At 48.1% G+C, this 27480-nt stretch overlaps 1 protein-coding gene across 7 annotated transcripts in view; it reads right to left on the bottom strand.

Annotated features, from left to right (window-relative positions):
• Window positions 1-27480, bottom strand: part of AP2B1 (adaptor related protein complex 2 subunit beta 1) — a 108115-nt gene that overhangs the window by 15520 nt on the left and 65115 nt on the right. For 6 of the 7 annotated variants that reach the window (XM_044993264.1, XM_044993267.1, XM_044993263.1 and 3 more), the window contains 6 exons: window positions 24704-24745; window positions 23702-23848; window positions 21727-21872; window positions 17579-17708; window positions 2379-2463; window positions 1505-1591 (listed from right to left, as the gene is read on the bottom strand). In XM_044993264.1, coding sequence (XP_044849199.1) covers window positions 1505-1591; window positions 2379-2463; window positions 17579-17708; window positions 21727-21872; window positions 23702-23848; window positions 24704-24745 — 637 coding nt within the window. The remainder of the gene's footprint in view (window positions 1-1504; window positions 1592-2378; window positions 2464-17578; window positions 17709-21726; window positions 21873-23701; window positions 23849-24703; window positions 24746-27480) is intronic. The other variant, XM_044993270.1, reaches the window with a different exon arrangement.

The raw sequence follows: 27480 nt of genomic DNA, 5'->3' as shown, positions 1-27480 counted from the left end.
AGACTGAACATTTAGAATCTAGGCCCAAGGGGAGGGGGGCAGGATTTAAAAAACTGACAAATTGTCCATCACAAGACTGAAACCTTCCTTCTGTGCCACAGAGCACGACAGACAGAGTGGCTAATGGATGAGAGCGGAAGGGGAAGGGTGTGATGGATTACAGGGCAGAACTTCCAATCAGGTGGAAATGTCCGTGTGCCATTTGAGAGGCTGGAACAAAAGGCGCGCTGGGAGCGGCTGCCCTCGCCAGAATCCCAGGAACAGAATCAAGTCATAAGGTCCAACGGCTGCTATTTTTGTCACATCTTGTGGTCCAAAATAGAAAAAAATCATGGCTACAGAGGCAGGCGGTGGGTGTCTGCCTGTGACTGAAGTGAGGAGTGTTATCCCTGTGTGATGGCAGGCAGGAGAGAAAGTACCAGGAGTTTGTGATCAAGAGGGACACACCTCTCTGTAAAACATACTAGCTTTAGTTACAGGCACTTGGATCCCATCTAGGCCTCTCAAACAGGAACAATGCAGCTCTACCAGCCATGTACTCCCTCATCCTTCAGTGGCAAAAAGGTCTTCCGTACACGCGAGATGCTCGTCGCCTAATAGAGGCAAATAGCTGACAAAGCACTTGGCTCAAGTAGACAGGGTACAATCGAAAGCCAGCAACATAACACTAAACAACAGCAATATATGACTGTGGCCTTATATCTGCAGATAACACCTCCTAGCTCTCCTGTAGGGCTTTTCATCAGGAGAGCTCGAAGCACTTTACAAAGGAGCTCAGTATCCTTATCCCTTTGTACAGATGGGGAACCTGCAGTAATCTGTCCGGAGTCATGTAGCAAGGAACAGAACTCAGGTCTCCTGAGTCCCAGTCCAGTGCTCTAACCACTAGGTCACTTACTTTCAGATGGGGAAACAGACCCAGGAGGGACAGCTGACTCATCCAAGGTGGCACAGCAAGTTAGTGGCAGATCTACATCCCACATTCCCTCACTCCTAGTCTTGTTCTCAAGCCACTTAGCCACAGCTGCCCCTACAGCTAACAAGCCTCAGGGATCCCAGCCTGACAGTGAAAGACAACAACTCGGAACCAGTAGGAAATTTCTGTGATGTGGGTTAGGGTACAAACCACAGTAACTAGCAGGAAGGGTTTGAAATCAAGCCCAAAGCTCTCTGCTCAGAGACACTGTGACAAGAAAGGTAAATAAACAGGAAAGGGAGAATGTAAGAACTGTAACGGAAGGAAAAAGGGAATGGGTGAAATCCTAAGGAGGGGACTGTTTTCAGAGACATTCACTGTGGAACCTCCTTTTATGGAATTCAGCTGAAAGTTTATGTTAAACAAATCCTTGGAGCTAGAATTTGGAACTGCTCAGCCTGTAGCTGCAATCCTGATTTGTCAGCATTGTCGATACACAATGCTGATAACCGGAAATGCTCTACTGAGTACCTGTCACTCCTGTGCATTACATGAAGGCTCGCTGTAGTCCAAAACCAAGTTACTCACCAGCATTCAAGTGACACTCTTTAATCTGGAACTGGAGCTCGTTTTCATTTGGAATATCCTTCCACGTGGCAAGGAAGACTTGGCGTTCTACAGACAGGAAAGACAACGGTCACTGTCCCGCCCTCCTAGTTCTCTGAACTACCCACATTGCCGGTCCCAAGAGTCACTGCAGAAGAACATGCTGCAGAGATAGAAGAGACCTGCCTGATCGCACCTAGTCCATCCCTTGGGGTCTAGTTCAAGAGTTTTCCCTACAACTCATTGGCTAGCAATTTGTCTAGCCTAGTTTGACTGAAAGCAGCAAAGTCTTGAAGACCATGTGGATCTGTACCCAACGCCTTCGCTGCAGCAGACTTTCACGAGTCAGGAGCAGGTGGGGTTTGTGAGGGAGACCCCCAAAGCTCAGAATACAAGAACCACATCATGCAGGATTTCCCTTTCCCATCAGCAAAAAGGCCAAACATACAAGCCAGCTATGATTCTGTTTACCAGGCACCTTCTCTGCCTCTGATGTAAAAGCAGACTATCGAACTGGAGAGAACGTGAAGAAGGGGTTAACAGCATAAGATTTATGGGCTAAATCCTGGTCCCACTGAAGTCAATGGACAACTTCCACGAGAGCAGGATTTGGGCAGCGTACCTACGTTTGGCAGGTAGAATCAGACCAGAGGAGGGATGTTCTGGAAATGTAACTGCTTTGAATAGCGACTGCAGGAGAGCAGGGACTGGCTGCTACACTGCCCTGGCATCCCAGTACCGATGGGTCTCTGCTACGGATGGACCTGCATCAAGCTGTGCTCTGTCAGGACGCTGTACTCTGCCTGCCCGTGTGGCTCTCCAAAGAGCAGAGGGACGCTGACCAAACAGCACTCACCCATTTTGCCATCCTCCACAAAAAGCACGTTGAGAGGAATAAGGCAGCTGAAGTAGAAGACGTCGATGCTGTTTTTCACAGCCACCTGGCAGGAAAAGAAACAGGAGAATTAGGGCATTTTCTATAGCCTGCTGGGAATGGACGGGACAGGAGTCTCCTAGCCATCGGCCTCGGGGGCTGGTGCCCTTCTAGGGGTGGTGATCTTTAACGGCCCTGCCTGGAGGCGAAGGCCAGCTGTGCACACTGGGCTACGTGGAGAGATGCTGCTGGGCCTGGCAGAACGTCTCAGCAGTTACAGACAAGGAGCGCACCCAGCCTGCTCCTTCATCAGGTCTCACTCCCCTCCCGTGGGCACTTCACTGTGCCAGCCGCTGTGGGCTCACAGCTAGCCGCCTCAAGCTTATTGCTTATTCCGCCCTCATTTCCCATCACTCCCCACCCCCCCAAATGCTAATCTATTCTGGCTGCATGCAGGCACTCTGTCATTTCACGCCCCACTCCACAGATGGGCTTTTTAACCTTCCATTCATGTCCCCTCCCTCCTATTTGCAAGCTGGCCCTTTCCCCACCCAACCTGTGTGTTCAGCAATCTCAGCCGGCCTCCCCCTAGCTAGGCTCACACTCCCCTTTCCATCTCCCTGTCCTCCCCTCCCTTCCCCACAGATTCCTGGGTTTCTTTTCTCAGTCTAGCCACGCTCTGAATACTCCATAGCCTGAAGCCGATCTTCTGTCTCCAACGTCCCCTCTCCCTTTCTCCCGCATTGAATTTAATTTCTTTGTTGCAGCATGTAGGTGGGGTTTGGGCACCGGCTCCATTTGCCGGTTCATACTCGGTCGGCCACTAACTCTGGACACTCCCTTTTACACTGCACTCAGACGTGTCTCGGCAACACCTCGCTAACGCTGCTTAGCACGTATATTGCCACGTTCGTCAGATTACCTCAGCGTGTCTCACAGGGCTGCATTTTGCAAACAGGGACACTGAAGCCCAATGGCTAAGTGACTTGCCTGAGGTCACACAGCACATCAGTGCCGGAATCGGGAATACAACCCGATCCCCCACTCTTACCTCACTACCTGCATCTACCACACTTCCAGCTGCGTTGCCTTTTAACCCTTGACACCTCCTGTGCTTCACACACACACACACACACACACAAGACCAACAGTGCAGATTACTCCAGTGTAAGGGGGCCATTTAACACACTTTCGCAGCAGCGCCTGAATTCCTTGGTGTTTAGTAGCTTTACCCTGGGGAAAGCTGTGTAAATATCACCATGGCGGTGGCTGACTGAGTCGACAGCTCTGCCCTGGGCTGGAAGGAACAGGGTCTGCTTTATAGCAACTGGGAGAGGGCAATCAATGGGTGAAAAGTTTAATTGCCAACAGGCCCCTTAAACTCCCACAGCGGAAGAGCTGCACACGATTGCCTCTGAGCACTACCAAGAAGCCATTCTGCGTAGGACTGGCTGCTCTTTGCTCACCAGGAGAGTGACTGCACTTGAATTTTCTCCTTGATGAGGCTTATGGCAATAGTAGGGGCAAACCAGAGGTCCAGGAAAACGTATTGTCATAACTGAGGTCACTCTGCCTACAACACACAATGTCGCTGGAACAGAGTCTGGCAGATATCCACAATTCCTTGGAATAGATGAATCCTAACCCAGGCATTGGATAGACAGTATTGACCAGAAAATGCATAACATCTCATTATGGGCTGTGGCTGGGATATGTAAATACCTTCAATGTCAATAGGAATTGAGCACCTCACTCCCTGAAGATCCTGGGGAAACCAGATTAATCTGTGGATTAATCTGGTTCACCCACTGTGTATTTCACTTAGGTCACCAGCCAGATGATTTGTAGCCAGTGGTGAACCAGATTAATCCACAGAGGCAAAATTAAAGACCTCTGTGTTTTGTCTGCAGAATAAAATGTCCCTGTGTTCTGTAGGGCCTATTTAGAAATAAAACTAATCCCAGTAGAAATAGCTGTTGATAAAGGAGAGGAGGGGGTGATGGGAAATCTGAACACACCAATCAGCTGGTTTGGAATACATGCAAACTAGAGTGTTAAGGAAATGAGGTCAGCGTTCGGAACAACTGAAAATTATTTTGGAGCAGTTGGGAGGGTCCCTGGAGAGCAGAGAAAAGCATGAGATTTGCATGTGACATAACTTGTTTTTTCCACGTCTTTTCTGATGCTGTTGTTTAAAAAGGGTGTATATTTAATTCACACAGTGAGAAAAGATCTTTTAAAAGCAGGGATTAGTTAAAACCATTACACCTTGTCAATGACCCATAAATATAAATAGCTCTACATTACGGTCTGTTGTCATACACCGACTGCCAACATCACATGCTGGCAGGTTTGAAGGTTGAGAGGCAGACGGAATATTACCTTCAGTTCCTGCCATCACTTTAGAGAGATTTAAACAAACTAGGTGGCTTTCAGAGAGGTGCAAATTAACTGGGAGACTGGAAAGAACGATTTATCCAAGCAAAACGTGTGAGGTTTGGCTAAATGATGTGGGGGGAGGGGGGAGAGAGGTGTCTATAAATTCAGGAAGAGTGTAGCCAGCCAGGAGGGAGATGCAACTATTCAGGGGGTAACACTGGGTATAACTAGGGAGTAATGGCATTGAACTGAAGCTGGAAAAATTTTGGCTAAATGTCTGGGAAAACGACAGTGAAATCTATTAAGCGGCATGTTAATCTCCTGAGGAAAAGGGCCGCTGCAATGCTCGGGGCATTTTAAATTGGACTTGACTGTGCACTAGTAATACGTACCGTTGTGAGCAATGCTGCATGGCAGGGAGGTGGACTCCGCCACCGAAGAGATCTTTCCTAGCTCTGATTTCTATGATTAACGGCTGTGTTTATTCTACAGCAACAGAGGTTCGTTAGTTTTTGTAGCTAATTGTTGTTGCTATACAACAGCAGCAGCTTACAACAGGGGCCGGGGAAAGAGCTTCCTCTCCCTCCAGGCACAGATCTAGAGGCACACACCAAATTAATATGCTGATCTTGCTTCTGCAGTTACGAGAGTGCTATAAAAAGGTATCTGTTGACCTCCCTCTCAACTCTGCCGAAGACTACTGAGCCGGCCGATTCTGATGCAGCGCAGTGCATTGGAGCACCACTTCCTCCTGACACCACAGCAAGCAGCTCTGCGTCCTCCCTAGCAAATTGCATCACAGGGTTCACGGATGACATCACTTGCAAAACCATTCGGCATCTCTAATGAAAACCTCTGCAATCAGCCTTCACAAGCAGCCTTTGCAAACCAGGAGCAGTGCCGATGTGAGAGAGGGGTAATCCTGCTAGGGCTCACGCTCCCACTGGTGCCACGATAAGTCCTGGTTTATTTTATAAGGTTTATTCTACATATTATCAGGCACTTCCTTCTGTATGGCAGGGCTTCAAGAGAAAATTTGTTTGAGCCTGGACCCGTGACAGCCAATAAAAATCTCTCTCTCTCATCCTCCCACCCCCATTCCCCTAGCTGAGGCTGTGGGTAGCTGAAGAGACTGGAGCAGTGATGTGGAGTCTCATGAGTGCTAGGTCACTTTGTCTGAGCCTCAGCCACCTGGTTTGGAGCCTTGTGATGGCAATTTGCGAGAGACGAGGCTGACGGGCTCAGTACAGGGCCTAGCGGGCAAACATCCACCGCACAGAAACTGGAGGGAGGCCCAGGACCAGACTGCTCTCTTCTCTGATCCCCGGGAGACTAGCCCTATGAGGAACACGCTGGGAGTGGGGGAGGGTTGGTGCTGTCCCCGTTCCATGGAGCGAGAACTTTCCATTTCTGGAGACGTTACCCCAGCCTCTTTCCCAAGCAGGACATTTACTCACAAACGGAACAGCTTCCCAATGCGGCTGTGCACCAGTCTTCCACAACACTGCAAACCTTTTGGCTGGGAGCAGGTCTCAAGAGTGCCTGGGCGGTTTCTGATCTCTGGACACATCTGATGCACTCCTGTGTCAGTTGCACAAACCACGCAAAGCGTGCCCTGCGACAGGGGCTAGCCACAGCTTGCTACGTACAGCAGGGCTAGCTACAAAGGAGGGAGGTTATTAAAAACAAGGCTCTGCGGGCCAGAGACCACAGCCCAGTTAGCTGTCATTGTTCCCCATGCTCAGCACTGCAGTGTCTGACACATACCATCACACACACTATTACAAGCGCTTCCAAGAAAACTTGGAGGCAATTCTGGGCCAGGAACATTCTTTCTTCTGTTCCGAAAGGTTCCCTTAACTCCTCTGTTATCTAAGTTTTCCCCTGACAGAATCATAGACTATAAGGTCAGAAGGGACCATTATGATCATCTAGTCTGACCTCCTGCACAACGCAGGCCACAGAATCTAACTCACCCACGCCTGTATCAAGCCTATGTCTGAGCTACTGAAGTCCTCAAATCACGGTTTAAAGACTTCAAGGTGCAGAGAATCCTCCGGCAAGTGACCTGTGCTCCATGCTGTAGAGGAAGGTGAAAACCCCCCAGGGCCTCTGCCAATCTGCCCTGGAGGAAAATTCCTTCCCGACCCCAAATATGGAGATCAGCTAAACCCTGAGCATGTGGGCAGTACTCACCAGCCAGCACCCAGGAAAGGATTCTCTGTAGTAACTCAGATCCTCACCCCATCTAACATCCCATCATAGGCCATTGGGCATATTTACCGCTAATAGTAAAACACCAATTAATTGCCAAAATTAGGCTATCCCATTATACCATCCCCTCCATAAACTCATCAAGCTTAGTCTTGAAGTCAGATATGTCTTTTGCTCGCACTGTTCCCCTTGGAAGGCTGTTCCAGAACTTCACTCCTCTGATGGTTAGAAACCTTAGTCTAATTTCAAGTCTAAACTTCCTGATGGCCAGTTTATATCCATTTGTTCGTGTGTCCACATTGGTACTGAGTTTAAATAATTCCTCTCCCTCCCTGGTATTTATCCCTCTGATATATTTATAGAGAGCAATCATATCTCCCCTCAGCCTTCTTTTGGTTATGCTAAACAAGCCAAGCTCTTTGAGTCTCCTTTCATAAGGCAGGTTTTCCATTCCTTGGATCATCCTAGGAGCCCTTCTCTGTACCTGTTCCAGAGTTTGAATTCATCTTTTTTAAACATGGGAGACCAGAACTGCACACAGTATTCCAGATGAGGTCTCACCAGTGCCTTGTATAACGGTACTAACACCTCCGATCTCTACTGGAGATACCTCGCCTGATGCATCCCCAGACCGCATTAGCTTTTTTAATGGCCATATCACATTGGCGGCTCATAGTCATCCTGTGATCAACCAATACTCCAAGGTTCTTCTCCTCCTCTCTTACTTCCAAGTGATGCGTCCCCAGCTTATAACAATAATTCTTGTTATTAATCCCTAAATGCATGACCTTGCACTTTTCACTATTAAATTTCATCCTATTACTATTATTCCAGTTTACAAGGGTCATCCAGATCTTCCTGTGCGATATCCCGGTCCTTCTCCGTGTTAGCAATACCTCCCAACTTTGTGTCATCCGCAAACTTTATTAGCACATTCCCACTTTTTGTGACAAGGTCAGTAATAAAGAGATTAAATAAGATTGGTCCCAAAACCGATCCCTGAGGAACTCCACTAGTAACCTCCCTCCAGCCTGACAGTTCACCTTTCAGTACGACCAGGTATGGTGCTTTTACAAGCAAGGACGACTGTGGGCTAGTCGCCACTGAAAGGAAGTTCCCCAAACGACCTCAAGAAATTCTTCATAACCTGCTCCGTTCGGCTGCCTCCCTGTAGCCTTGTATAACAGCACTTTGCTTGACACACACAGAAGGAATTTCCATTCATCTTCAATAACCCCTCTCATTCAGACAAACTTTCCACAGGAGCTTGCTGATTCAAATAGGGCTCACCCTTCAGAGAAGTTTGCCTGCGTGTAGTGTGTAATTAAGAATGTACTAGCACTTTCAGCCTCAACCTCTTCTGAGAGGGAGACTGCCTGGTACACCCTGGTTGAAGCTTGCTTTCCATCCGCAACCTGGTTTGAAGGGAAAAAAAAACTCTTCTCTTTGAATTCTGCCACACAAGAGAGGATCAATTCTCTTGCAAAAACAAAGGGGACAGGTTTTATTTGTTCAGACAGGCTTTCCTGTGATGCTCTAACACTGAAAAGGTCTCGCCCGGGCAAAACCTGCCCCAGGCACCCAACTGCTCAGAGCTTGTTCAATTGCACCTCGAGCCGTTGCTGAGAGAGCATCCCCTGTAGAACCAAACTATCGGGATTCACGTTCGCTTGCTTTGCTGCGTCTGAACTCTTTCGCTGCAGGAAGACATCAGAACGCTGATGGCTGGCAGCTGCTGTTCTAAGGGGCGTAACACTCATTTCTTAGACATTGTGAGCGTGCAATGCTTAAAAAAAGAATTTAAACCCAAATCAGGTTAGTACTAAAACAAAGCTCTAAAGATGGGTGTGGACGCACTCGCCATGCCCTGGAATGCCATGTACTCAGTAAAGAACACACCTTGGGAGTACCAAGGCTGAATTAAGGACCGTGCACCTCAGTTGTAGGATACATCTTCCCTGCAGCTGGGACTGTACTTCCCAGCCTGAGTAGAGAGATATGTGTTAGCCCGTGTCGGTCTACCCATGCTGAAAAGCACGCTCCCCGCCCTTGCAGTGTAGATATACCCAGAGTATGCATCAGAGTGCCTTACAGCCATGATGTTATCAAGGTGAGAACTTTCTTTTCCAGGACCTACATCACCTCTGCCAGCACAAGGCCACGGTTTATTTCCATGACCATGTCTGCAGCCAGAAACCTCACATGAATGCTCTCTGCTTCCCCTCATGTTGTTTGATGGGTACGGTTCGCAGGATCCTACAGGATTTGACAGCCGCTGATTGCTGCGTGCTCTCCCTAGAAGCACAAATCCTGAGCTCAGGCAGCAGACTGGAGTGCCCGGAGCGCCCAGGCTGGATGACACGTCCTTGGCTGCAGCTGTCATCTCCTGAAATGCTGTTTGCGTCAATGGTCAGGGAACAGTAAATTAGTGGAAGGAAGGTTAGGCTCTCATGTGTGTCTGGCTCTATTGTAACTTCCAAAGCACATTTTATTGTGTCAAATGTGCTGCATCTCATGCCAGTGAGGACAGGTCTGGCAAACTGAGGGAACCTGCTGCAGACTCCACTCTGTGCTCTGATTGTTCACAACCCACAATGGATGCTTTCACAGGTGATTTCTTCCCCTCTTCACTGGGATATGGCTCTCTCGCCTGAAGCACCTCTCTCTTCAAGGCATGAAATTAAGCCGATGCTCAGCAGCAGGGTCAGGTTTTTACCTGGGTCTGAAGGTAAAACAGGGTGATGCAGCGCAAGAGGGAGCTCTTTTTACTTGCTTGACTCACCATTGCTGGCGATTATACGGGATTGTGGTTAAAACAAACCACGGATCTGCGGTAGGTATTGGGAGAATTACGGTTCTATTCCCAACTACCATTGGCTCCCCACTGTGACCATGAGCAAATCCCCACCTCCGTGCCTCAGTTTCCCTTCTATCAAACCGTGGGGAACGGTACCCACCTAAACAAAGGGCTTCAAGAAAGGATCCACATAATTAGCATTATTCCTGGTGCTGCTAAAGAACTGGAAAACTGTCCCCGAGCAGACTCACAGTGAAAGCAGCACATCGTTACTGATGGGCCCTGCCAGTTTTCTCCCACAAGGTCCTTCCTTTTCAGATATATAGACACACAGGGACAGTTTAATCTACCACCGAAATATAGCCAGCTCTGGGGTGGAACGTGACAGCTGTTTAACAGCACACAACGGTTTAGGGCAGGAAGAGCATAATACAGTACCCAGAGGAAACCACTGGGGTCACCTGCAATTTGGCCAAGGACAAGAACTAACACAAAACTCTTGCAAAAAGTGCCACAAACAGTCAATATTTTTGATACAAGACTAAGGCTGATCCAGAAAACACTCTCCTCCAACAGCACAATGCCTTCCAATGTACTGGGGAACTGGGTCAGGACCAGCACAGAGAAGAGCCCCTACTGGATCATCATCACCCCTTTCTGTAGTGTCTGCGTTTCCCTAGATTTCTCAGCCAAGCTCCAACCAGGTCCAGCCCTGCTTGGCTTGTGAGATTTGACAAGATCTCAGAGCCCTGGCTGGAACCTCCACCATGTCCTTGTCAGGCCCTCTACCTTCACATGCGTCTTTCCAGGAGGTGTGTCTTAGTGTCTCCCCACACCCTCTGAGAAGGGTTAACAACTCCCCAAACCTGCCATCCCGTCCCGCCATGGAACTAACCCAACGCATGCTCAACACTCAGTCAATATGTCGCTTGGAAGAGAGAGATTTGTTTTTTCCATCTCTCCTTCCAGAACGGAATCTGTTTGCTGAAGCTAAAGTGGTTTCCTTGCTTACGTAAGCACTCAATGCCTCCCCACATCACCTCCTCTCTTCATGTACTTGTATGGTCCCCTTCATCACAGCACCGGATCCACTCACATGTTAACAAAATGATCTTCAACATCCCCAGGAGGCAGAGAAGTATCCCTAAGGTGACTAGTCCATGGTTGTAGAGGAAGTGCTGGGAACTAAACCCAGGTCTCCTGATCTCCAGCGGCTTACTTAGGTTAGCCTTCCTCAGAGGAGAGAATTGCATCTTCGCTTGACCCTTGACGGGAGAAGGTTTCACCACACGCTTCAAATGCAGTTTGGAGGAAACAACAGAAACTTGTTCTACATTTCACAGTGCTTTGCAGTGAGTCAAAGTTCTGTTTCCAGTATCGCTATCCATGAAGAAATGCAGCAATTGGCAACACAATCACTACAAGTGTGTGCCAGCCAATTGAGAAGAATTTTAAGGGCATTTTGAAATACTGAAGTCGTGCGCTCGGCTGCTCGCTCACCAGCTGTGCTGAACAAGTCCTGGTGATTGATAGAAGGTAATGCCAAGGAATGGAACACGTTGTCGATGTAGAATGTTAAAATCCCAAGAGAAAATCTGATGTAGAATGTTAAAATCCCCAATGCTCCAGGCACAAGTAGGTACATTAAGGCTCTTTGTGATTCGTTCTAGCTTGTTTTTTTATTAAATCATCCAGGGCAGGCAGTTACTGTTGGGACAGAGAGCAGCAAAACTCCAGAGTGGCAGCTGAGAGCCCTTAGCCTTTAGCACACAGCTGAGCTGGGTTGGACGAGATGACCTCCTGAGGTCTCTTCCAACTCTAACCTGCTATGATTCTAGGTCTATGTCGTAGCAAGGCAGACCTGGCAATTTTCTGAAATTCTCTTCTCTACTGCAGCATTATGGGATTGCCAAGCTAGACTAGACACCATCACTACTACCTCTGCACAGTCTAGACCAGTGCTTCTCAACCTATTAAACAAAGTGTTAGCTGGGCCGCAGGTTGAGAACCAGTGTCCCCCACCTAACCGCCCCCCAAAACCCTATTCTCAGCACCCTCTGCCCAGAGACCCCTCCACAGAGTGGGGCCAGGAGTGGAGAGCTGGGCGTGGGGAAGTGACCCCGACCCCCAGATCCTGCTGTGGGGGGCCGGGGCAGCACCTGGCTGCCCAGACCCGGTGCAGGGGGCAGCCAGGACCCTACCTCCAGACCCCACCAGGACCTTGCTGTGTGGGGTTGGGCAGCAGCCAGCTGCCCGGACCCCGAGCCCCACCACATGGGGTCGAGTGGCAGCCGGGAGCCCACCGTGCGGCAGGGCAGCAGGGAGCCCGTAGCCTTTAGCACACGGCTGAGCTGGGCCGCAGGTGTGCGCTAACTGAGCCACATGCAGGCCCGTGGGCTGAGAACCACTGATCTAGGCCTTCTCAGAGCAAGAGCGGACAAGACTGCACTGCATGCCAAGGCTGTTTTGCAATAGCGTTTGCTCCTTAGGAAATTTTTGGGGAAATTGCTAGTACAGACGCAGCCTTAAAGCCATGTCTATACGGGAGCAAACTGTGCCAGCCACAACCATGATTGCAAGTTTTACGGTGCTGTGCAGAACTACGCAGAACAACTGGCAAACACGGTTGTATTCAGCATGGAAATCCAGAATGGACAGCGATGTATTAGCTAAAGCTGTACTTCAGGTTACCCCTCCAGCAGAGATCAAATGCTTCGTCTGAACATTAAATCCAGGCCAAATATAGACGCAAAGCTCAGTAAAATGAGATTTGGGTGTAACTCTGATGGGAAACGATTTTAAACATTCACAAGCACTACTACATAGCCAATGGTAAATATGTTCTTCGCTGTTAAACACCCGCAGTGGACTGAACAGTGTTATAACATGGCTTACTCTTGCCCGTGTGGACAGAAATGCACAGTCTACATTTCGACCAGGGTTAAGACTTGGCTCCCCAACACGGTTATAACATTTTATTCTGCCCATACCAGTAAAAAGACAACCCAGGTTTTAACATAGTTGGGCCACAAGACGGTGGATTTTGTAGTGCAGATGGGATCTGGACTGAACCTGGTTTTAACTAGCCCCGAATTCTGGGTAAGATGGTTAGTGAGAGGCAGCCCCCACACAGCTCATCATTTTCAAGTGACAGAAGGCACGGAATTTTAGAAGCCTTTACTCATTTCATGGTTCAGCAGCTGCAGTTGTCTTGAACATAAAAAAATCTCACAACGTATCCCGTATATCGGGGCAGGACACTGCAACGCTTGCAATTCCTCCCAGGGCTGCTCGGCATAACACAGAAGTTACAACATTGAGGGGATTTCTGAACTACCCTTGAACGGGGGCGTATTAGGACCGCGGCTTCATTTTGGTACAGGACAGTTCCCAGCAGGCAATCCGGCATGGCTTTTTTTATTCCAATCCTGGCTCTGGTCTGGATAGGATTAACGGACTTTATTTATTTTTTTTAAACCACCGCATGCTCTCATTGCAGAACCACTACTTTATCCCATGTGCACTGAGGCAGAGACTTGAATAGCGACTGCCCCAGCGATCTCCAGGGGAGATGCAACTGCCACTCGGGTTCCACACCTTGCTCCAAGATGGGGAAAGAAAAACAGAAGCCGAAGAAGTCTGCATTTCCTTGGCCTGCAGTCAACCCAGGGCCTCTGAAGGCCAGCTCGGTCCTGGCACCGTTGGGGACTGAAAATCTAGAGGTCCCTTCAGTTCCAGGCTTTGTTGTTTTTGTGGGGGAGGAATAGCTCAGTGATTTGAGGATCCAAACCTATGGTTGTGACTTCAATCCTTGAGGGGGCCATTTAGGGTTCTGGTGCAAAATAATCTGTTAGGGACAGTACTTAGTCCTGCTGTGAAGGCAGGGGACTGGACTCGATGACCTTTCAAAGTCCCTTCCAGTTCTACATTTCTATGATTCTAGAAAAGCCGAGCAGCTACCACTGGATTTAGCCAGCACTATGCAGTGGTGAGATCAAGCCAAATGCCAGGTGGCCAATGAAAGGCTGAGTAAGTAATTTGAAAATGTTCCTAAACAACCAGCTCTGATGGAAATTAACAAAACAAGAACTAAGTCATGAAGATCTCATTTAGCAACAGACACTCTTAAAAAGGCTCATTCCAACAGCAGCTCTCTTTTGGGGAATGCAATAGGGATAGAAATACAATGAACCAGTCTGGAGTCTGCTTAACTCTACAGGGCCGAGATGCTTCTGTATTTACATCTGGCTTCATCCTTTAAGGGTCAATCAAACTTTGCTACAAAGCTGATGAACCATTTTCAATATTAGGTTGGAGGTGAGGAGGGAGGGAGGGTTCTATCCTTTATCATACACGGCAGGACTACTGGTAAACACAGTCTAGAAGCTGTTAATGCTGGGTGCGGACCCCGATTGCATCTTGCGTAAGTAGCTCTCTTAACATTTAGTTCTCCCTTCTCTAATGTGTTGGTTTTTGTTAACGTGTCAAGTGTTTTGATCACTTTCGCTGATTAGGAAAGAGGTAAAAATTAAACTGCACATAGTGGAGAATAAGACATTCTAATAAAATTACAACATGAACAGGACAAACTCATTACTTCTGAAATTGCTGCCTGCAGAACAAACTATTAGCCTTTGAAGTTTTTAGTTCACATGCCATGGGAATTTAGAGATGAGTTTGGTTGCCTGAGGACTTATTTTTCTGTAACTGCAACAAAAACGCAGATTAAAAAAAAAAGGAAATTAAGGGCCTTAAAGTTCAAACAAATCTTGTACACTGGCTCCTGACAATTCCATGCACAGAAAATCACATGCAATATCGCACTCAACTTACTGAGCATTTTCTTTCTTCAATGAAAATAGGTGTAGAGAAATACAGAAGTCCCTATATTTTGCTATAAATTGCTCTCTCAGTACGGCACCTATCAGAGTGATTTCTGTAGGATGTTTTAAAAGTAATTATTTCTGTGGAAAAACACAAAGAATGCCATTCCAGAGGTGGGTGCTGACAGCACAATGACAGATCTCCATCAAATCCACCGCGGTCTGGAGAGTAACAACCGTACTTTTTAACTTGGCTTCCGCTACCAGCGTGACTCAACTCTCAGCTGAGAGAGATACTATTACTCCATACGGCAGCTTCCCTGATTGTAAAAGGGCAGCCAACTTGTGTGGCAATGAGGTAGCTAGTCAACGAGCGAGCAGATCTGGCACTAATGAATGCTCTGCTTATTTCCAAATAAGGCAGCTGGAGGTTTCCACATATGTTTTCGCTCTGCTTTATTCGTGTAGCATTTTCTGCTAGAAACAAACTGGCTTCATGGTAACCCAGTATTTCATCTCCTTTCTGAGCAAAGGAAGCAGTGGCTTCCGTGTGTGTTTTTGGTTTATGGGACACCCCTTCATGTCCAAAGCCAGATCTAGAAGGTCTGGGACTTGTCCATTCTGTCCCCATGAGTTAGTGTTCATAACAGCTGAACCAAACTGATGTGATCACCAACTTGACATGCCTAGCTATTCCTGGCCCTGGGAAATCTGTGATTCTTATGGGTCTCCTACACCGTGGTGCAAAATGCTGCAACTCCTCCCTCTGTGGAATGGATTCCAAGGGCATTATCAACCCTCCTGCCCTGCCTCCTTCTCTCTAAGCAGAAAAGGCCCCCGCATGGGAGAGATCACGTGCAGCTCATCCACGTACTCCCCTAACCTCGTGACTTTGCCGAGGGTCTGTGGGGTAGGGGACCTGCTCATCTCTGCTCCACTCATGCAGAAGCAGCTATTGCACCACTCTTGTGATGTGATGCCAATTCGGAGCCTCAGGAACTAAACAGTGGAGCTATTTCTAGCTGTTTGCCCGAAGACTCATTAATAAGTCATAAGCCACGGAGCGGAACAGTCAAGAGAAGGAAACTGTTGTTCAGGCAGATGAAAGTTACAATTTAATCATTGCTTTTTTTTAAAAAACCCTGGAGGGAGTAAGAACTCTCTCTACATGGGAAGTGCTCCACTCCGTCTGGGCCCCTAATGCAACTGGAGACCATACCAATGGGATTATATCTATATATGTATTCAGACCCACTTCATCCCAACCTCCCCCCGCCCAATATCAAGGCACTGAGCTCTATGTGCTCTGAAACAGATTATTTGCATCTGCTGGATACGAGAAGTCTCTACCCAGGAGATGCATAGACATAAAGGCTATAGACAGGGGAACCACTAACCAGCCAGCTTTCAGGAAACAGGGAGCTACCGCAGACTCTGCCAATGGGGCAAAACTCCATTCTGTTTCAGAGCTGCATCTGCCTGACCGGTGAGGTGAATGCAACATAGATAAACCTAGCAGTGCCAAGACCCCAGAATGGCCACTGAAATATCTGACCCCAAGCTGCACTAAGGGAAGCGGTGAGGCCCCCTGGAGGGAGAACTGCTTTACCAACCCCTGCATTACAGTGAGAAGTAAGGGCCTGAGAACTGAAATATACAAACCAGCTTCATTACTGTAACGTTAACAACCCCTTACCCTCTGTTTCCTGGACCTTAGCTCTTTGGGGCAGAGAAAGTGCCAGTGATCTCAGGAAAGCACCACTTAAAACTAGCAGGGCTAAATAAATAGATAATCACTTCAGCAGCCATCTTTTCCACGGGTTCCTTTATTCTTACATCTCAAAACATCATCTAAGCTGAACTAACACCCAACATAGGGATCCGCTCCAGATGTTTGCGGCTCTTCCTCTCCTTTCGAGCCTGGCTCTTGGCAAGCCTAGCAAATCCCGACCCTGCCCTCTCAACTAGCTCCGTATGTACGTTGTCTGGAGCACATCTGAATCTGCTATATTCACGCAGCTCCAAGAGGGTCAGCTTATTTACTGCCAAAACGTACTCCCCTAACACAAGGAAGTCACTCCTTGGGGGAGAGGAAACAAGATGGGCATTTCCCTTTCGGAGAAGGAAAGATGGCAAACCCAGCCTCCCTCATTTATCGGATAATCTGCATAGCTCTGCACGACTGCCTAGTGCACACGGCTTTTCGGTTCCGTACATTAGCACCACGTGGCATCTGGGCTCTGCAGAACTTCCATGCTTCACTGGCCAACTTCCCCGGTTTTGTTCAAGAGCGCCTGCGTATGTCATTAGCCACAAACTGCTGCTTCGCAGAGGGCAGATGTTCTGACGCCGTGTGGCTTGGATCTGAGGTTAAAAGGGTTACGTTTTCCCACTGTCCCGCTATAAAGACACTGGGAAGGAGGGGTATTAAAATATCAAAGAGGAATTTGTTTTAATGCCATATAATCAGAAGAGCATACAGCCTTCGGAGAAGGTGTTAAATACAAGCCTTGAGAGTGACAGCCCAGCATCCAGGGCAAAGCCTGGCTCTGGTAACTACATTCTGTCTCCCTGCTACAGTTCCAGTTAACCAAGGAATCATCTTTGCCTCCTGTCCTACATTGTGCAGCCTTGCTGCACACTCTTGGCCATGTCCCACCCAAGAGGTGGCTGCACTGCAGTGGCATCAAGTGAGCCCTGCAAGTCAGTTTAGGTTTGCGAACTTTCAGGATGAGAGAGGACGCAGATCGCCTCTAAGTACTACAAACCCCCCCCCCCCTCCCCACCATTTCCAACAGATTGCTGGCCAAAAGTCCATCCTGCCCGCCCCTGAGAAGCCATTGCTCAGCATTTCAGTGAACTTCTGGGTTCTTATGCGGAGGAGCCCCCAGACAGAGGCGACCTTTAGTAGAAGCAGGAGGAAGACAACTGAGCTGTGACCCCTCAACGTAGCATCAGACGCTGCTTACCTGGAGGTTGTTGAGAGGCTCCATTTTCATGACAGGTCCCAAGGTGTTGAGGGGAAGGGAGACGTCAATACTTTGGTTGGGCATCAGCGGAGTATGAATGGCCAGAGGAGTGCTGGGGATGACGCCGAAGCTGGGCGAGAGAAAGCCAGAGGGTGTTCACCCAGCACTGCATTTCTGAGAGCCCTACATGCGACGAAGTCACTTATTTTAACGGGGAGGGGATCAGGGACTGCTGCCCCAAGGGTTCTCTCTGCTTTCCCTCTTAGGGCGGGCTGGCCTCGCTTCCCGCCTTTCCTGAGATGTGCCCCACTGTGACTGAGGGGAGAGGGAAATAGGTGACAATTGGCATCAAGGCGGACGCTTGAAATAGGACAATGCACATGAACTTGAGTCTCACTGGTCTCCCTGGAAAAGGGCCCACCCTGGCCAAGAGAGATTATCTACTGGCAACATCTCCATTCTCTCCCCCCTGGGCCAGTCTAACTGCTGAGCAGCGGCCTGCCCTGCAAGGCGCAGCTTACTAGCATATGAGTTCAGAAGGGCTGGAAGGACAAACACTCTTCACTTTCACCAAAGAAGTAGGCAGACAGGCAGCTGCGGACTTTGTGTCAAAGCTAGGAGCAAAGGACAGAGATGCACGAACCGGTACAGGGCAGGGAGAGGACATCCATGAAACATCTAACCAAAGAGGAATCAGCAGGCTGCACCAGTACTGCTACAAAGCAAGGCAGTCCTCAGTACTGCCAGATGGCTGGCTTCGGATGGGGGCTGGTTCTCTGCTTTACTTTATACTCTAACTGGGAAAGCACACCGCCAAAGCAGATGGGATTTACACTCACTCATCCCACTCCGGCTCAGACACATTTTAACCCCGCGTGTCCTACTTAGTGGCAGGGTTTATATGGTGCACGTTTCACCTCCATACTCTGCAATGGCTTGTCTGAAAGTGCAATTCAAGATGTTAGCTTGGATTGAGACCCATTATCTTAGTGACCAAGCCTCTCCTTATGTACTTGTCTCAGCAGCTCAGATCAGCTCGGGCATCTAGGCAAATGCTCCTTGAATTTGAACTCCAGGGAGCTGGAGGCAGGATATTCTCAGGGGAAGGTGGGCTGCATTGCCCTGCTAGGTGGGGAAAAGGCCATGGTGATGTGTGCACTAGAAATGCTCGGAGTTCTCTTTGCATTGGCTGATACATGCTTGTTGAAGGGATGACAAGCACCCAGAGCTCTGACAGATGCATTGTAAATTAAAAAATTAATACTGTGGTTCTGGGGGGGGGGGAAGGGAATCTTCCTGCTCACAGAAGTTGTATCACTGCTACGGCTCAACGACAGGGGAACATGTAACACTATGTATACTGAAACGGAAATGGCAATCAAGATAGCTGGGAACAAGGAGGAAACGGGAAGAGAGAAACAGCAGCAAGACCAGAGAAGGGAGAAAAATCATTCCCCTCACTGGCACCCACCACAGTCTTCCTGATCAGATGCTTCTTGCATGGAATCTATTAACCTGGCTGCCCCCTCTGCGGCCATGCTGTCCTGAAGAATTGTCCTTGAATCTCCTCCCATACAGTCCATCCTACTAGTCTGGCTACCTCTCTGCTGGCCATCTTCGTCCCAAGCTTCAAATTACATAACGCTCCAGAGTCCAGACGGACATACCTGCATCACGTAAAATCTGAAGGTCAGTGACTCGGGGAGCAGGGGCACGTTAGGAGGGCTGGCCTGGGCCGAGAGGGCACATGCAAAGTGTGATGCTTCCTATCTCAGCTGACTCCCTGTGCCTTTGGAAGGGAGACCTCTTGGGATTCTGACGGGAAGGAGAGGGTGAGACCACCAAAACCGATTCCCAGCTGCAGTGGACCAATAAGGAAGCGGAATTGTTTGGATTGGCCAGAGAATCCACATCTAATTTAAGGAAAACAAGTTGATCTGCTGCAAAAGCAGATCATGCTGGTCTAGTGTCCCTTGAGAATTAAACACTAGCTGGGTCTGAACATCCTCCAGGGGAGTGTAATGCCAAAGTGCGTTTAAACGGGGCTTTACACAGCGGAGACTCTGGCAGCAGGGAAAGTCTCCGGTGATGGGAGGCAGCGGTCAGGATGGGGGAGGGAATGGCTCTGGCAGCTCCCCACAGCTGGAGCCTCAAAGGTAGTTACACATCGCAGTGGGGATGCAGCCTGCTTTTCACTGCAGCGTATAGCTTCATATACCCCACATGCCACCCCCAGCGTAGACAAGGCCATGACTGCCGAAAGGGAGAGAGGATTCCAGTCTCTTGGCAGAGAATTTTCCCTTCCTCTACAAGGCTGCTCTTAAGAAATAAGGAATCTGCATGCTCGAATGAGAGCACTTTAATCAGAATGGGCCCTTTACACTCCTGACAGTGACTCGGTGTACGCGACGGCAGACACGCCACGTACCCTCTCTCTGACGGAGGCAGGTACAAATGTGAACGGGCCGAGAGCGGGGATTCCGCTGACAGGGCGCTTCTCTTTGTGAGGGCAGGTTTCTGAGCAGCGATCTGTACGCTCTAGACATTCTCCTGGACTGCAAGTGGCAGCTCTCGCCAGCAAAGTGATTTCGCTACCCACTGTACTTGCCATCAGCTATTTCACCTGGTGATTTGTTCACTGACAATATTTGTTCACTTAAATAACTACTTCAAAAGGCCTGCGTTTCCAGACAGTTTAAGTCTTGTGTGGATGCTGCGCTCCCTCCCAACTCAATTTGGAAACGCAGTCATTCGTCGACTCGCTGGGGACTGTTACATCTGCTGACTCAGCAGCCTTAGCTGTACTTGGCTAGGGCTTTACCAGCTATAAAAACACGCTTCAGCCTTACAAATCCAGGGGCTGTTTCAAAACATCACTGAATTGTAAAAAGGGGCAGCTGCAGCTTCGGCGCTAGAAGAAAGAGGGGACCATATGCTCGCTCGCTCACCAGGGCAGGGCAGGCTGTCGAAGAGCAGATTGTATTAAAAACAACACAGATGCATCAATCGATGATATTTTCAGTTGTATTTCATACAACCCGTAGCCAGAACTCATCAGCACGTCATATTAAGCATTCGCTCTCAGGACTGAAATATACATATACATCGGGGCTTGTTTGGCTCTTTAAAATTGTTCCTTACAGATCTACCCAGAGCAGGTACCAGTAGCATAAATGACTTCAGGTGGCCACAGCCAGACTGCGTTCTACTAACTAAGAGGTAACATTTCCCCCTCTCTATACACTCAACTAAGCCAGTTAGAGCCTCAGCTGGGTCACTATGGGCTGTTCTGTGGCTTTGCCCAGAGATGAACTCATTTTCGGGCGGATGAGTGTGTCAGACGCGCATGCTACGGTTACTAGACACACAGGGTGCAGTTTTCAAAGCCTGACTTAACTCTGCTTCTTCTGAAACCAGCAGAAATTTTACTATCCACCTCATGGGGAGAACTGCTGGGCCAACACAGAACACACAGCAGCTATGAGCCTTCTCAAAAAAGTTCGCCACCTCCAGCATTTAACCTAACAAAGCAGCCTCGGACTCTAGGTAGAACATATACAAGTGCTTGCCCTGGCTGCATGTAGACAAGGTGATGCAGAGAAATCTCGCCAAGATGCGGGCTACGCTTTGAGTCTCACTGAGCTGGTGGCCTGCACCCATGGGTAAAAAGTACAGGTAATGAATGATACCATAAACTGAAGAGGCTTGAATGACAAATCATCGCCATTAATTTTTTCACTGTATTACTGTCGATCTAGGAATGTTTTCAGTGGAAGTTTTAGAACAGTTGTTTGCCTCTCTTATCTTTTAACCCTTCCTATGCTGTTCAGCCCGTAAATGGAAGATGATTTAGTTAGCAAGGGGCCAACGGTAGCCCGCAGATGACTAATTGTATAGATCAAGAAGGCGAGTTTAATCCTATTTAGTGGTTTGGGACTTACAACATGCAGCCAATGAAAGAGCCTATGCGTGTGTCTGGATTTGTTTTAAATCCCACAATGCCAATGAAAATTGTGCCCTAGAAGTTAATGAGCAGCAGGCTGGGAACCACAGGTCACTCACGCCCCATGTCTAGAACTGGGAAACTGAGCCAGGAGCCCTTTCTAGGACCTTGCCACCTTCCTACCAAGGACATGTGGGTTTCTTACCTGTTCTTATTAAACTGAATCGCAAAGTCAGTCATGTGCTGCAAAGCCTTATTGGTGAAGTTCATCTCCATGTAGATGTGTCCCTGCCTGTGAGTGAATGTCCCAGAGATCTCCAGGCCTTTAGCCTTCACTGCCGGCAGCCAAACCTGAAATACAACAAGAAATCTGCTCAGCACCAGCACAGCCCAGCTTGGAGAAACCCTACGGAGTTTTTAAACATTTGAAAGAAAGGCCCTGAGTTGTGCAATCTATTCATTCAGCAAGTATTACAGTGTCCATAAGCACATAGATGCTGACAGAGTACGCTGCGTATGGAGCAAAGGAATCTAAAACAATCAGGCTCACCAATGAGCAATACCACACCTGCTGCTCCTGTTCCACTGATAAAACCCTATTAGTTTACAAAGCTCCTGTTGGAGCGCTGAAACATTCGATAACACCAACATGCACAGAAATGGAAGGGGGCTGGTGTCCAGGACTGACTCGTCTCTTGAAAAGGCACATTCCTCCAGGGAATGTGTTGGGATAATCCTGAAGACTGAACCAAGTACAATCACGGGGCTGGTGCTCTTATCTGTTCCTGACGAACCTTTGTGGGGGAATCATGATCATCAGCAAACACAGACTAATGAGGACTGTTGCACCAGCCAGAGTGACCACGGTTGATTGTGTCACACCAGGCCTCACGTAGTGAAATTCCCAGATCTGGCTCAATCTGTAAACCTATGAATATCTGGAATGGCCTAGCAGGTAGTGCCAGGTAGCGTCAGGGCATGCAACACTTCACACACTGATGGAGGCTTTGAGAGCACGGCATACCTGGGTGTTTTTGTTCATCCTGGTGACACGGCCGAAGAGCAAAGCTGTTTTGAATACAACAAGCCTTTGAAGGAAGGCTAGCTCGCTGTGCGATTATAATGTTTCGCACAAAATCAAACCACTTCATTATGCTCAGGATTTGGTCTGACAGCACACCTAGGCAGACGTGCTTTGTGGAGAATGCTGAATGGAAATGTGATTGGTTGAGCAGCGGATAGTTGTTTTTAACTTGATACTTGGTGGGACCTCTGTAGAGGATCTTTCATTTGGCATAGTAGCAGCAAGCAGCCAAATGCTGGAAGCTTGGCATAAGGGGCAGAGCAGTTTATGCACATGGGTTTTATATTATTGTAAACAATAATTATTGGTTGGTTATTCACTGAGATTAACAAAGGTTTTAATAAGTGGCAGCTCCAAACAGGAAGAAGGAGAACACACTGGTGCCACGAGGAAGAACTCCATCCCTCAGTGACACCCAGGGCATGGAAAAACTAAACGCCACATTCAAACAGCTGCTCTGAAATGGCATGCTTTCCCCATAGACCTAGCTTCACATTGGCTATTCTAGCTTGGCCAAAGCCTTGTTAGCGGGACCAAGTTCTGCTGATATTGAAGGATCATCAATAAAAATAACGGTTCAGTCAGGGCTTTCACCATCTTTCTCTTCTACAACCAGGTGCAAATCCAGGGCACACACTAACACGGTGCTCACTCCAACCACCCATTTATTTTAATCCCTCGTAAATAGGACTCCCCTCATACAAGTGGATTTTCTGTTTATTGATCAGCACGAATGGTTGGACCAGTGGGGTGAAATCTTGGAAACCTGCTACAGGGCATCTAGTTAGTAGCAGCCCAATGGGGAAAGTGGCAGAGTCCAAATTTTTGCAGCTGCCACAAATCCTTCCTTACAGTAACATCACCTTTCTGGCAATAGTAGGGAAATGCTGAAAACCGACATCTAGAGCTGGTTAGATTTGTCCTTCAACAATCGCTGTCGCTCTGGGGGAAACGTAAGATATACCTAATGGAACACAGCTCATGGAGTCCATCCCATATCTCATGAAGGGGACAACTGAACAGCCTCGTTATCTCTATGTTGTCTAAGCTGTATCACTGGTGAACAACGTACTGTACCAACGTTTCTCTTACGTACAGATTTTGGAGCTACGTATCCCCCGGGCACCATGCCGATACCAGTAGAGAGTTCGAACAGGTCGTTGAGTCCACTGCTAACCACAGCGGGGGTGGGTGAAGGGGCAAAAGTCGCAGGCACAGAGGATGGGATGAAGGTCTGTCCCACCTGCAAGAGTTAGGAATAAAGGGTAGTGGTGAACAATGCACATGTAGAATGCTGCTTATTAAATAAGGCATGAATTTGGGCAATATCCTGAATATTTTAAAGCACTTTACAGCTTCCCTGCTGAATTATCAAGAGTGCTAAATAATGCATTTGTATTCCAATGCTCTTGGAGACTAATCCCTGCAATCTTTGCTGTCACCTTAACCATATGATATCCTTGAAACCACAGTAGCACCCCCCCCCCTCTATGTAGGAAAAAAAAGACCTCTAGGCTCAAGAGGATACACGTTAGGGAACAAGACTGCATATGCCTGGCAAAAGGACAAGATAATCTAAATCCTTTTCCTTTCTCCATGCTAATTGCCATGATTGCACTGAATTCATACCAAAGGATTTTGCATATCCAAAAATTGTGGCGGAGCCATGATACAGCTGGGTGCAGAGGGTCATGCCATCCCAGCAGAGCAGGAGCTCTCTCTATTCTTCGTCCCATGATCAAAAACGGTTCACTACGGAAAGCCTCAGCTATAGAAGTTCGGTTATTTCCCTGAAGGGCTTAGTTATTAACAGCAGGAGACCAGGGCCATTCTAATGAAGACAATAGCTCTGCCTCCTTTTGCTCATTAGAGTCAGGAGAGGGGGACTCTCTCTCCAGAGATGGCAGCTCCAGCGCTGAAGAACTCACCTGGGGACCCAAACAATTTGAAGGATCCGCTACCATTCACTGTGGTGAAAGCCGTCTGTTTTCACAAACACGGTGGTTTAGTAAAGCAGCAGTGTGTGGGGGAAAGATTATATCAGATTTAGTATATTAGGGGGAGCTTTTTTTACGGGAAAAAAATTGATGGCACTTACTGCCGGACTTCCTCCAATGCCCCCGCCAAGGTCACTGCCAAGCTGAAAGAGAGAAAGGAGAGAGAGAAGAGAAAGGCAGAGTTCATTTGAACTAGGTATTGGATGGCAAGAATAGAGTTTGAAGTTCACTCAATTGAACCGCTGCAAACACGTCGCAGGCACTCACCATGCACAGGACAGATGAACACTGTGTGTTGTGAAACAGGACAGATGAACACAGGGGGTTGGACTAGAGACCTCCTGAGGTCCCTTCCAACCCTGAGATTCTATGATTCTATGAAAGCACATACGGGGGGAGGGGTTCTTATGCTAATAAAGCCGCTTAGAGAAGAAGCTGGTGAATAAACTAACACCTTGTAATGTTTCAGATAAACATGTTTCAATCCATCGTCCCACTGGGACTGAGTCCACATCTTAAAAAAAAAAAAGGAGTACTTTGAAGGTTGATCAATTAAAAAGCCAATCCAATCTCTGACTTATCTATTTTGCAAAGTCTGTGCAATTCTTCATGTGTTTCACACACCAGTGCTTTCCCATGAAACCCATGTCAGCTACCAGCAGTCTTGAGCAGCTCTGCAAAAACCCAGTAGGGGTAACCATGATGGAAGATAAAACTAACAAGCTTTGGGGTTCTAGGGAGTACTTTCTAGAGTGCAGAAAAAGCAAAGACTTCACAATTATTTAAACACATCTCAGCTGTATCCTTTTAATATGCGACTAATTTTAATATCCAGAGAGGGGGAAGGGAGAGAGATGTGGACTTCCAGCGTGACCACTGCTCGTGCTTTCCCTCAGAGTTCAGTTACCCCATATGGAAAACGGAAGAGCTCCTAGTGGTCTGTTGGGGCCTGCTCTACAGAGATAAGAGACCTGACTTTAGAGAACAAAGTAATCCAGTATTTTAATAATGATCTTCTTGAAGCTACCAAGCTGCCCTTTGGGGTAGCTAAAATTGTTCAACGTGCTCCTCTTAGAACCACCTAATTCCAAATTCTTTCATTTCTGCTGTCCTTCCCCGCTGGATCACCATGCCTTTCCAGTTTACCTTTAAGCCTTCCTGTGCTCTTTAAGCTTGCCATGAACTTCCCGTGAAAAATGTTAAGATTGTTTGTCTGAAAGGGGTAAAGCCCATGATACAATTTCTGGATTTTCAAGAGAAAATTCAGTGCTGGGGTCACCAGAGGTGACCAAAACTTGTGATCCCATGGGGATATCTACCTGAACACAGGTACAAGTAATACTATTGGTATTGCAGTGCTCCTGCATTGCGCATTTCTCAATTCCATCAATATTTATAAATAATGAGGCAATGTTGATCCATACTGAATATCTACCGTAGAGCCTCATTCTGCAGGCTTATCTTAGCTCACAAGCTTTTGCTAACAGGGCAGTGCTATGTATCTCACCACACAGTTTTCCAGTCACACATAAGACACAAGACACACGCTCTGACGACAAAGACAGACCACCACCGAAAAGAACAAGAGCGTACATGGAAAAATGCAGTGACAATCACATGGGGAAGAGTTGGCTTGCTGGGACAACACCGAACGTCATATGGAAGGCTCTGCTGCTAAGCTTGGCCCAGAGGTATGTGGGGCTATTTGACAAACAGGATCATCAAAGATCCACGTGTGCTTGGTCCTGTGCTCATGGAGGAGGAGAACGAAGCGTGACAACATGGCCCAGAGCAGGCCTTGGAGCTGTGCAAGCTCAGAATCTGCAGGTCTCACGTACATCCCGTTCCCACCATATGGCACTTGTTCTTGGCCATTGCTGCCCCACTTTCTGGCAGCTTTCGTGGCGAGTGTGTGTTTGTATTTTAAATTGGCCAACAGATGGCATATTAACCAATTGCTTTTTTCCCCGCAGTGGATACAAATACGTTGGGGCTTGGGAACAAGCTTGGAGGCCTTTTTCAAGTCAAAGGCAGGGCCCTATTGGATGACAGCACGGCCACCTGAAATCCTCTGGCTTTTACCCACCCCTTCGTTGCTCTGGGTTTCCCCTCTTTCCATAGGTGCTGGAACTAGGGGTGCTGCCGCACTCTCTGGCTTGAAGTGGATTCCATCATATACACGGTTTAGGTGGTTCAACGGCTCTCAGCACCCCCACTATACAAACTGTTCCAGTCCTGCTACCTCTCTCGGGTATATCCTTCCATCTCCCACAGTAGCCATCTAGCTCTAAAGACACATTGCTGCTTACCGCTAAAGGGGCATTAAAGAACACTGCAAAATTGCACTAGCCTCCCTCCTGGCCAGAAAATCTAAGCACGCCCTGTCTCATGAAGCTTCCACCAAAATCACTCCAAAACCCAGGTCTGCGACACGGTAGCACAATCCTCCAGGCCCGCTCTCCTTTGAGCTCTAATGCCCTCACATCGCAGCAACTGCTTTTCAGACACGGATCTCGATGCTTTGCGTAAGGAGAGAGAACTGCTGGCATTCACAGGAAGCAGCATGGAGCTCCATTCTTTTTCAGCCTACAAGTGTGCAGGGCTCAAGTGATCATTTCTCCCGGTTTACGTCAGAGACAACGGACGAGGTGAATGATTCTAGTGTGAAATGAGAGGAGCGGTGAAAGACCCAGAACGCCCGCACTGTGGTGTAACTGTGGTGTGCACCGATTAATACTGAGCTTGCAAATGGGGTTTAATCAATCTTCTGGCTGCCGCGTTCGCTACCATTCGAATACGTCCGTCTGACACAGCAGGGGACTGCTATTCAAACAGCTCTCTCAGTCGGAGCCATATCATAGAAGAAAAGACCTGATCA

This window comes from Mauremys mutica, chromosome 19 (assembly GCF_020497125.1).
Source record: "Mauremys mutica isolate MM-2020 ecotype Southern chromosome 19, ASM2049712v1, whole genome shotgun sequence".
Classification (NCBI taxonomy): Eukaryota; Metazoa; Chordata; order Testudines; family Geoemydidae; genus Mauremys; species Mauremys mutica.
This window is presented reverse-complemented; position numbering and strand designations above follow the sequence as displayed.